A 12,115-nucleotide genomic window follows, 5' to 3' on the forward strand; every position below is an offset into this window, starting at 1 on the left:
TTATAGGAAGCAATCTTCAGTGAATCAGATGTTATTAGGTTCAACAGAAGGGTAACTGGGTTAAAACAAAACTGAAAGGGATCCCAAGGAAGTTCCCTGCTGTCCTGGGAAACCACCTCATGTAATCCCTTTTTGTAAACCACGTTCTAATTCTTGCACTGGTTCTCTTCCCTGCCCACCCACTGGAAAACTGTTCTAGAGCTCAATGCTTTAATAGCAAGATTATTTTTTTTTTTCTGATTCCCAGCTTTCTTTTAATCAGATTTGATTTAGGTGAGGTTCCTGTTAGGCTTATTACCCTCCATTTTCCTTGTTTTCCTTTTTTTTATGCCTGATCAGAGTAAACAAGACAGAGGCTCCATTAGGAGCATGTAAAAATATGTTCTTACCTTGACATAAATGTTGAAGGGTTACGCTTGTGCTTTTCTGTATCCACACTTGGTTTGTGATATGGTTCAGAGGTCGGATTACACAGATTGAAGCACACCTCTGTAACCAATACGAACATCCTCCCTAGTTGTGGATTCTGCATCATGGCACAGTGAACTATGTGGCACAGGGGCTGAAAGAATTACTTACTTGTTTTATTAATCCACAGGCCTTGGCTCCAGCAAACACCAGGGTCATGCACAGCAAATTACATTATATCTTGAGACGTAGTTGTAACCTTTGCTGAGCAACCCAATGCCAAACAGCTGCTACTTCCGAGAGTTCTCTTAGCTTTGTCTTTACTCATCTTGCGTAAGATGCCATAAGCTGCAATTCCAGCTCTTGGCCACAGTCATGAGTGCTCCAATACGGTGTGCTACCAGGGCTGATTTATCAATATGGGCTAGTACTTGCTGTACCTGCTACAGAGGATGTATGCATGTGTGTTCCCACACTGAGTGAGTTTTCATCTATCCATGGATAGAGTATTCCAGCAATGGCTGGAATGGGGCACTTAGTGGAAGACATCCCACTTCTCTAAGCTCATTATTTTACCCTGATATTATCGTGCCCTTCATGACATTGTAAATGATGGTCCTTATGTCCTCCTATCCTACAAAATGTTTCTATTCCTCTTCCCGTGGAGGTACCATTTATGGAGTGGTTTATCTCCAGTGGTTGCTCCAATGGTTGCTTGAGCGTTTTTCATATAAGGAGAGGCTGAGAGAGCTGCGACTCCTCAGTCTAGAGAAGTGAAATCTCAGGGGAAGTCTTGTCAATGTGTATAAATTCCTGATAGAAGGGACTGAAGATGAGGGGGGCAGACTCTTCTCAGTAGTGCCTAATGACAGGACAAGAGAACACAACTTAAAAACATGAAATTGCATCAGGACATGAGAAAACACTTTTTTATTGTGAGGGTGGTCAAACACTGGAATACATTGCAAAAAGAGGTTGTGAAGTGACCTTCTGTGGAGATAATCAAAACTGGACTAGACACAGTTTTGGACAAACTGCTCTATCTGACATTGCTTGAACAAGGGCATTGGACTAGATGATCTCAAGAGCTCCCTTCCAATCTAAATGATTCTGTGATTCTGTGACCTACAGATCACTACAGGTTAGGGAAGCCACTGTGTCCAGACTGTAAATTGGACAACAGTGCTGGATTGGGGCAGCAAACTTGTACCAGAGGATAATTATAGGAGCAGAATAGGGAAGCAAGAAAAGTCATGCTATGAGAGTGAGAGAGTGTCATGAGGACTACTTCCCTGGAGTGTTATAATTTAACCCAGAAACTTGTGATTCTGTTACCTAGGTGAGAAGGGTTGCATTCCTGCTGTGCAAACAGCTCAGTTTAAAAAGTTGGAGCAGCTCATATTTTCCATATTTGGGGAGTGCTAAGGGTACACTTTATACAAGTAAAAGCAAAACAAGACAGTCACAAGAGTCAGTATGTGTGTATCCACACTTCACAATACTGCACCAATGTGACAGTTTGCACTGGGAGTCCCTATTTTTGCCACTTTTAGCCTTTCCAGTCCAAAATACCACCTCTGTATGATTCACAGTGCCTATCTCTTTTGCTGTTTTCTTGAAATTGTGCTGAGGACCCTTCCAATGACAAATATATCAATCTGGGCCAATTCAAGTCATGGAACACAAATATTCCAGCTTTTCTGGTCCCCAAATTGTGCTCCCTGATTCTAATAACTTGTGGCTTTGCCCCAGCTGGCAGCTAAGCACCACGCAGCCATTCGCTCACTCCTCCCCAGCAGGTTGGGGGAGAGAATCAGAAGAGTAACAGTGACAAAACTCTGGGGTTGAGATAAAGACAGCTTAATAAGTAAAGCAAAATCTGCATACACAAGCAAAGCAAGACAAGGAATTCATTCACCACTTCCCATGGGCAGGCAGGTGTTCAGCCATCTCCAGGAAAGCAGGGCTCCATCACACGTAACGGTTACTTGGGAAGACAAATGACATCACTCTGAACATCTCCCCTTTCCTCCTTCTTCACCCAGTTTTATATGCTGAGCATGATATCATATGGTTCGGAATATCCCTTTGGTCAGTTGGGGTCAGCTGTCCCAGCTGTGTCCCCTCCCAACTCCTTGTGCACCCCCAGCCCACTCGCTGGTGGGGTGGTGTGAGAAGCAGAAAAGGCCTTGGCTCTGTGTAAGCACTGCTCAGCAATAACAAAACCATCCCTGTATTATAAACACTTTCCAGCACAAATCAGAAATATAGCTACTGTGAAGAAATTTAACCCTCTCCCAGCCAAAAGCAGCACAAAACTCCCTTCTCCTTAGGAAAGAAGATACACAATAGGACAGTTTTTGCAAACAGGATGTAGTCTTGTGTGATATACAGCTGATAGGGAAAAATGAGTGTATAAAACAAGAGGGCTGAATTCAATGTAGCACAGCAGCAATAATTCCAGACTGAAATAGTTTGGAGCTTGACCAAAATCAAAATTGGCTTTCAGGTCTTTAGCACTTCAGAAAGTATATTATATGATTTAATATAGAAATCATATGCACTAGTTATTCATTTATTTAAATGTTCTTATGAAAACTTAGGTTCTAAACTAAAAGCAGTGTGGGCTTAAAATATTCACTGACACTAGTCATTTACTGTTTAGGTGAAAGGCTAGTGTACAGATACCTTTTGTTCAGCATTGTTTAATGCATTTCTCATTTTTGTATTGGAAAGGCCACAGCATAAAAATCAATAAAATATAAAACTTCTTAAGTAAGACCCCTACATCCAAAACCAAAAAACCTGCTAAGCATTTTAATGCCCCAGCAGCTCTGATGTAACAGGTTCTAAATATCACTCTCAGAACGTGACATGCTTCAAGGTAGGAAATTATTTCATATTTTTTATAATACTGAAGAAATTATTCTCAGGTTCATCCTTACAACTGATAAATGCTAGTTAGTGAAATCAATGACATAAACATCAATGAGAACTAACTTTTCAAAGATAATTTGATTCCATGAAAAATAATGATCATTACAAGTCTTGATTTAAAAAAAAAAATTCATTTGTATTGATAACATCATTATAAATATATATGTAGTAGAATATATTTTTATTAAATTATATTTGATAATAGTTTAATTTCATTAGAACTTCCTCCCTGGAGGCCCAGGAAAGCTGGTTAATATTCAAGGGTCACCTCCTCCAAGCTCAGGAGCAATGCATCCCAACAAAGAGGAAGTCAGGCAAAACCACCAGGAGGTCCCCATGGATGAACAAGGAACTCCTGGGCAAACTGAAACAGAAAAAGGAAGCCTACAGAGGGTGGAAGCAAGGGCAGGTAGCCTGGGAGGAATACAGAGAAACTGTCCAAGCAGCCAGGGATGAGGTTAGGAAAGCTAACATCCTGGTAGAAATAAATCTGGCCAGGGACATCAGAGGCAATAAGAAAAGCTTCTATAGGTATGTCAGCGATAAAAGGAAGACTAGGTAAAATGTAGGCCCCCTCTGGAATGAAACAGGAGACCTGGTTACCTGGGATATGGAGAAGGCTGAGGTATTCAATGACTTCTTTGCCTCAGTTTTCACTGGCAAGTGTTTGTCACACTGCCCAGGTCACCGAAGGCAAAGGCAGGGACTGGGAGAATGGAGAACCATCCACTGCAAGAGAAGATCAAGTTTGAAAATATCTAAGAAAACTGAAAGTGCACAAGTCTATGGGACCTGATGAGACACATCCACGGGTCCTGAGGGAACTGGCAGATGAAGTTATTAAGCCAATATTTATCATATTTGAGAAGTCATGGCAGTCAGCAAAGTTCCACCTACTGGAAAAGGGGAAACATTACCTCCATTTTTAAGAAGGGGAAAAGGAAGACCTGGGGAACTACAGGCCGGTCAGTCTCACCTCTGTGCCTGGCAAGATCATGAAGCAGGTCGTCCTGGAGACTATGCTCAGGGACATGAAAAATAAGGAAGTGATTGGTGAAAGCAAACATGGCTTCACTAAGGGTAAATTGTGCCTGACGAATTTGGTGGCTTTCTACAACAGGGATACAGCATTGGTAGATAAGGGAAGAGCAACTGACGTCAGCTACCTGGATTTGTGCAAAGTATTTGACACTGTCCTGCACAACATCCTTGTCTCTAAATCAGAGAGATACGGATTTGACTGATGGACCACTCGGTGGATAAGGAACTGACTGGATGGTTGCACTCAAAGAGTTGTGGTCAATGACTCAATGTCCAAGTGGAGATCAGTGACGAGTGGTGTTCCTCAGGGGTCAGTATTTGGACTGGTGCTGTTTAACATCTTTGTTGGTGACGTGGACAGTGGGATCAAGTGCACCCTCAGCAAGTTTGCCGACGACACCAAGCTGTATGGTGTGGTCGACACGTTAGAGGGAAGGGATGCCATCCAGAGGGACCTTGACAGGCTGGAGAGGTGGGTCCATGCGAACCGCATGAAGTTCAACAAGGCCAAGTGCAAGGTCCTGCACATGGTTTGGGGCAATCCCAAGCACTGCTCCAGGCTGGGCAGAGAATGGATTGAAAGCAGCCCTGAGGAGAAGGACTTGGGGGCGTTGATTGATGAAAAGTGCAGTGTGACCCAGCAATGTGTGCTTGCAGCCCATAAGGCCAACCGTATCCTGGGCTGCATCAAAAGAAGTGTGACCAGCAGGTTGACGGAGGTGATTCTGCCCCTCTACTCTGCTCTTGTGAGACCCCACCTGGAGTACTGCGTCCAGCTCTGGGGGCCCCAGCATAAGAAGGACAGGAACCTGTTGGAGTGAGTCCAGAGGAGGGCCACGAAGATGATCAGCGGGCTGGAGCACCTCTGCTGTGAAGAAAAGCTGAGAGAGAGTTGGGATTGTTCAGCCTGGAGAAGAGAAGGCTCTGGGAAGAACTTATTGCAGCCTTCCCGTACCTGAAGGGAGCCTACAAGAAAGCTGGAGAGGGACTGTTTACAAGGGCATGTAGTGATAGGACAAGGGGGAATGGCCTTAAGCTGAAAGAGGGTAGGTTTAGATTAGATGTTAGAAAGAAATTTTTCACTCTGCGAGTAGTGAGGCACTGGACCAGGTTGCCCAGAGAAGCTGTGGATGCCCCATCCCTCGAAGTGTTCAAGGCCAGGCTGGATGGGGCTTTGGGCAACCTGGTCTAGTGGAGGGTGTCCCTGCCCATGGCAGGGGGGTTGGAACTAGATGATCTTTGAGGTCCCTTCCAACCCAAACCCTTCTATGATTCTGTAATTCTATGTTCCTGTGATGCACAATCTGCTATACTCAGATACTCAGGTGCTTGCTTATCTTCCTTTAAATACAGATGTTTTGTTTACATGAATCTACTCTGCTAGTACTTTATGTTCATTTAATTCTAATCCTGTGTGCTGCTGAAAAGGTTTAAAAGTGAGACAGCTCTGCCATGGAAATGCTATAACCCCACAGCAATGGTTATTGCATGATCATTTTGAGAAAGTGGAAGGGCAACCAAGTGAGACATAGCTTTCTCCATGTGGGTTCAGAGACTTTCATACCTTCTATTTTAAGTTACCTTTTCTAATTTAAAAGCAAAAATCCACTACTCGACTTAATTAAAACATTACAGTTCTTGCTGAAGGGAAAGGCTAAGTGAATGACCCATGCAGGAGAGGCATTAGTCACAGATCAGTTGATCTTATGAGACTTATGAGACAGTGAAGACCAGATCTACAAAGCTTCTTAGGTGTTAGCCAAAAGTTACGAGTCCTGAATACTTATATACCTCTGTCACATAACTCTGGACAGTCTTAAATGCTGAGTACCCTCATTATCAAAATTAAGGTTTCTCAGCCCGTGATGACCTAAGCATTCCTGAAAGCACTTCGCTAGAGCAGGACTGGGTAGCTCAATTTCTGTATTGCAGCTTAATTTCAGAAGAATTTAAAATTTATTTCACTTATCCTGAAAATTTTAACCAGTAGGTCACAGACATCTTTTGTATCCTGTTCCCCAAAGTGCAGAATTGAAATCAATTATCTTTTAAAAGAAAGGCAGCTATTTTTCCACAATAAGCATATAAAAATTATTTCTGTTCTGATAAAAAAGCAGGTCTTTGAAATATGCTTTGCTGCTCCAAATGAAATTAATCTCAAGAAATTAAAATGTGATCTATGAAGTTCTAAACATTCAATAGTCAATTTAGGAAGTGCTTAATACTTGAAGGAGACAGTTTTTAGCTCTGAAGATCAAGAACCTGAATTTTATTGCTGGTTTACATATATAAAATGTATATAAATATACCATATAAATGTGTATATATATATACAGAAGTTACAGTTATATAAAGAATTTTTATTAAATAGCATTTTCTACACTACTTGGCCCTGAGTAACATTAAACTAGTGTAAGTCCAGTTGTTTAGAAGAACAGATTTGAGCTCATATGTTTTGTATGAAAACTTTGTCTGATTCTACTTTCAGTCAATGGTAAATCAGTACAGAGGCTGGAATAAGTTCTCCTTAAGCATATATCCAAATGAAAAGACAATTAAAAATGATAAAAAATCTTAATAAAACCTAAAGTTATTATTCTGAATTTTGAGCCCCTGCTCTGAGTGTTATTCAAAATTAATTAAGTTCTGAGAGTTCATAAAATCTATTCCACTATCGCAATACTTCTCAGCAATATTAGGTCTTTGGATTAATATGCTATTGCAAAGTTTGATGTTGGTTCCTATTAAGAAGTATAGTTATATTTTTTTCATAATGGGATTTAATGTCCGTTTAACCAGCCTTAATTAAACTTTGGCTTATAAATCATTTTATTGAGAAGTGCAATGAAATTTTCTGAGTTTTATGGCTTTTTAATTAAAATGAATTAAGCCAACTTGTGCTTAAGTGTCTGCAAACTAGTTCCCTTACATTTCCAAGCTATTGTACAATGTTCTAGTCGCACAATTTAAACTTTATCAGGAGTCAGTGCATTAAAACCTTAGTCCATAAAAATCTAGGGTTTAGGTACCTATTGACATTTAATCAAGCAATTTAAAAAAAATAAAAAACAAGTCATTTTTTGATCTAATTATCAGTTATTTAAAGATAACAGCATGGTTAATGCAGACCATGACCATATATATACCTTTGATTGTCTGTTGTGTCAGCATCCCATTTTGCATGTATATATAGAGTTAAGAAGTTATTCATTGAAAGTTAAGTTTTACATATAAGAGTATTCACATTCATAATAATAAGCATCACTTTCAGCTTTAGTTAATTCATTCTATTTGCACATATGTGTTTGATGTGTAATTACATTACGCATTTCGAATTTCTGTCATGATTTTGTCATGTCTGTGTCTGTATTATCTCTGCTACCTGCTACATATATAAAATAATATGCAGGTTTTAATAGGTTCTTTTAAGCAGTAACTTTCGAAAAATATGTTGAAGAATTAAAATAATAATTTCCTTGTATTGCATGGGGAGGAGGGAAGACAACATGTGACATACTAGGGCCAGAGTATAATTCTGAAGCTTTAAGTGTGGCACCATTTTTTTTTCTGTATTAGTTATATTGTCTCAGTAATACTGTGTTACTTCTGTTTCAGTTCCTGATGACCAGTCAGTCTTTCCCCTGGCTCTTATAGACAATTATAGACAGCGTTAATTTGACTTTTAATATGCTAAGAATTTAATTGAGTGGGTGTAGCAGTGAAATTATCCACTTCCCTCAATTTTGATGTTCTTATGCTTAAGTCCTTGACTGATGTTTTTTCATTCCTTCCCTGCTTCTCATTTTACTCTCACGAAGTCTATCCAAAATATCATTATGGAATTAGTGATTGTCTTTTATTTATCAGGTATTGTAATTTACTTCTACCTCCAAGATTTTTTACAGTTTTATGTCAAAAATTAGGTTTTTTCCAAGAGGAGGCTCTTGTGCCTCCAGTCTGTACCTACTTCACTTTCTTCTTACAATTATCTATAAATCAAGACTATGAGAACACATTTGCAATTTCTTCACAGAGATCAAGCACCCTAAAAGAAATTTTTGGAGAAAGATATCCTGCAGAACTGTGCTTCTGCTGTGTCCTGTTAATGTAGGGTGGGTAGTTCACAGAGTGCTTAATTCAGTTCTCAAGATTCAGTCAACTAAATGAAACATTTTTGTTTAGTTTATATAGTTTATATGTTGTTATATAGTTTATATAGTTATTTAGTTTTTTGTAGTTATTCCTATATGTATTATAAATTTCAGTACTGTGAGATTTTAATTGCTGTATACATTTTGCATACTAGCTGGATGTTAACAATCTGTTCTAAACAAGTTCAAGAAATAATGCTAAGTTCATGGTGTTGATTTTCCTCTCGCCTTGTCATACGTATAGACAGTCATCATCTGGATATTGATAATATAGCTGTATATGACTGACAAGTTATTTAAGAAATAAATCAGATGATAGTGAAAAAATACAGGAAAATTTAGTATGTGCATGTAAAGATTTACAATATATTTAATGTGCTCAATTACAAATGAGTTTAAAAAATTTCAAACAATAAGCAGATCTGTCCTAGTCTTTACAATTTTTATTACAGTATTACCATATAATCTTCAAATTGTTTTCTGAATACATTCATATATGAATTACAACTACAGCTGTTTAATTCTAATCTTTGGTTTGTTTTTCTCATGAGCTGTAAAAGCTGCCATGTATGGCACATACTGACTAATCCTATGGGTTTATTGGCTTTAACAGCAGCTTTTATTTTATTCTAGTATTACTGAATCTGAAATACTTTCTTCTTCTCAGGAGAACATAATGGAAGTTATAAGAAATCAAGAATTTTTACTTCTACCAGCTGAAGAACTCCATAAACTTCTTGCTAGTGATGATGTGAATGTTCCTGATGAAGAGACCATTTTCCATGCCTTAATGATGTGGGTGAAGTATGATATGCAGAGGCGATGCAATGACCTAAGTATGCTACTTGCTTATATCAGATTACCACTGCTTCCACCTCAGGTATTTTTTAATTATTATTTTTAATAATAATAATAACAACAACAACAGCAGCAATAACTGTTATTGTGAAAAATCTCATCAGTTTATAATCTACAACTGCTGTATACTCTGGGTATTTAAGAGCAAAACTGTTCAGAATTAGAAAAAATGAATGGCAGCCCTTCATCCAGAGTGACCTCAATAAACTTGAGGACTGGGCCAACAGATGCCCGAGACGTGCAGAACTGTGAAACTGAAGAGGGGTATCCACAGCTATCATAATATGCTAAGAAGTACAGACAAAATACTAAATATTCTCAGAAAAAAAACCCTGGGTATTATGGCAGATACCAGGCTGAGTATGAGCCAACAATATGAATGAGGAAAACTGTATATTGGTCTACATCAGGAAAAACTCAACAAGTCATATGAAGTTATTATTTCCATAATACCTGGTGCTGCTAAGGCTACACCTGGAATCGTTTCCAATTTTGCACTCCACAATTTGAAAGGCATAGGAAGAAAGTGGAGAAAGTCCAGTGATGAGGTACGAAGGCAGTATGTCAGTTAGGAGAGGAGAGGCTGAGGAAGCGGGCTTGTTTAGTCTGATGAAAAGGAGGCTAAGCAATGACCTAATAGCAACTTAAGACTTCTTGGAGGGAAAATCATGGAACCAAATTCTTCTTGGAAGCACCACAAAATGTAAGAAGGGGCAAACGCCCCAAGTTGTAGCATGGATAGTTCATGTTGGACATTGGCTGGTGGGGGGAATCCCTTGGAAAGCAGTGAACCACTGCAGCAAGTTTTTCAGAAGCTAAGCAATCTTCTGCATTGAAGGTTTTCCTGAATTAACTAGACCGAGTGATCACCAAATCCAGTGTTGGCATTAGCCCTGATTTGAGTGAGTTGACTTCTGGAGGTCTGTTGGAGATCTCTTCCTATGAATTCTTCTATGATTCTGTGACTCAGGCTTCAGTTTCCTTTTTTTTCCCCAAAGAAGTAAATAGCAATTTTCTTCTGTTTAGTACTTCAAGATAATAATTCTCCTTTCAGCTAGTGTGCTGGGTCTGGCTGGGGTGGAGTTAACTTTCTTCATGGCAGCCTGTATGGTGGCTAAAACAGTGTTGGTAGCACACCAATTTTTTGGCTATTGCTGAGCAGTGCTTACACAGCATCAAGCCTTTCTTTCTTCCCTACCCTACTACCCCTCCAAAAGCCAGTAGGTCAGCAGTGGGCAAGAGGTTGGGAGGAGACACAGATGAGACAGCAGACCCCAACTGACCAAAGGGATATTCCATACCGTATGACATCATGCTCAGCAATAAAAAGCTCAGGGAAAGGGGGAGGAAAGGGTAGGACAATTGTCATTATGGTGTTTGTCTTCCCAAGCAACTTCCCAAGTGACGTCCCCTATTACATGTACTGAGGACGTGGCTGGACATCTGCGAGCCGATGGGAGGTAGTGAATTAATTCCTCTTTTGCTTATATGTGCACGCAGCATTTGTTTTCCCTATTAAACTGTCTTTATCTCAATCCCTGAGTCTTCTCACCGTCCTTTTCATTTTCTCCCCATCCCACAGGAGGGGAGTGAGTGAAAGGCATGGTGCGTGTTTGGCTGCTGGCCAGGGTCAATGCGTCACAGCCCTTTTTGGTGCTCCACGTTCGGCACCAAAAAGGACTCTTAGGAGGAAGGTCACAACACTGATAATTGGGCAGTGATGAGTAAGGTCAGAATCAGCTGCCATTTCAGTCTTGTTTTTTGATGGTGACTTTTAGATAATTCCATAATTGTACTAGCAATAATATCAGATCATATCAATGTCTACAGGAGTTATTTCTACATAGGAAGCCAGAGACAACGTTCTCACATATCTAAATCTCTTCATGTTCATTTGAGCATACTTTTCCTTAGAGGTCAAATCCTGAGCTGAGGGTCTAATGAATTAAAAAAAGGAGTCACTGATAGAGCAAAAGATATTGTTGAGCTATTTCTTCTCTGTCTGAGTCTACAAAATTTATTTCCTTCAGACCATAAAAGAAAAAAAGACAAAAATAATATGACAATGGCAAATACTTTCAGTTGTGAATCCTAGTTGCTATTCTGGATATTAACTTTCCAGAATGACTTGCTTGTCCAAAATCAAGAAAGAAATCCAAGTTCAAATCTGCTTAAAAATCAAATAAACATTAATACTGGAATCCTCAAATAACACCCTGAGGTTCCTTCATCTTTGGTATATGACACTGCAAAATAAAAACAGGGAGAGGCCTTGATCTTGGTCACCTTTATTACTCAGTTGTTAGCTCAATCCTTGACTCTGGTTCAAAGCACTCCAGTTATCTCTCTTCCAGACAAGTATGCTGTAGGGCATTGTAGCCCCAGTTGGTGCTACTCAGTCGTTTCTTGCCATGTTTCCTTTACCAATATAAGCGTAGCATATGATTCTCTGACATGGTTAAGTAGTTATTCTGTTCAGATGGTATTTTGAAGAATATGGGAAGAAAGATTAAGGTAAGCTAAGAGTGGCAGCTTACTACATAACCAGATACTGGTATTGTAATGTCTAAAATGTACAAAAAATGTACCCACTCTGAAAGGGATCAAGAAAAGAATGTTAAAAAGGAGATGATTAAAACAAGTACCATCATAAATCATGATGCTAAGATTTACAGGCACTTTGTGTCATACTGAGATCTGAGAGGGTTGGGTGTTTTTTT

General features: G+C 39.4%; 1 protein-coding gene across 1 annotated transcript in view; it reads left to right on the plus strand.

Moving 5' to 3' along the window:
• The window catches only part of KLHL1 (kelch like family member 1), a 268,520-nt gene that overhangs the window by 145,353 nt on the left and 111,052 nt on the right, over positions 1 to 12,115 (plus strand). The window contains exon 5 of the mRNA XM_075741724.1: positions 9,205 to 9,417. Coding sequence (XP_075597839.1) covers positions 9,205 to 9,417 — 213 coding nt within the window. The remainder of the gene's footprint in view (positions 1 to 9,204; positions 9,418 to 12,115) is intronic.

The sequence above is a fragment of the Balearica regulorum genome, chromosome 1 (genome assembly GCF_011004875.1).
Source record: "Balearica regulorum gibbericeps isolate bBalReg1 chromosome 1, bBalReg1.pri, whole genome shotgun sequence".
In the NCBI taxonomy this organism is placed as follows: Eukaryota; Metazoa; Chordata; class Aves; order Gruiformes; family Gruidae; genus Balearica; species Balearica regulorum.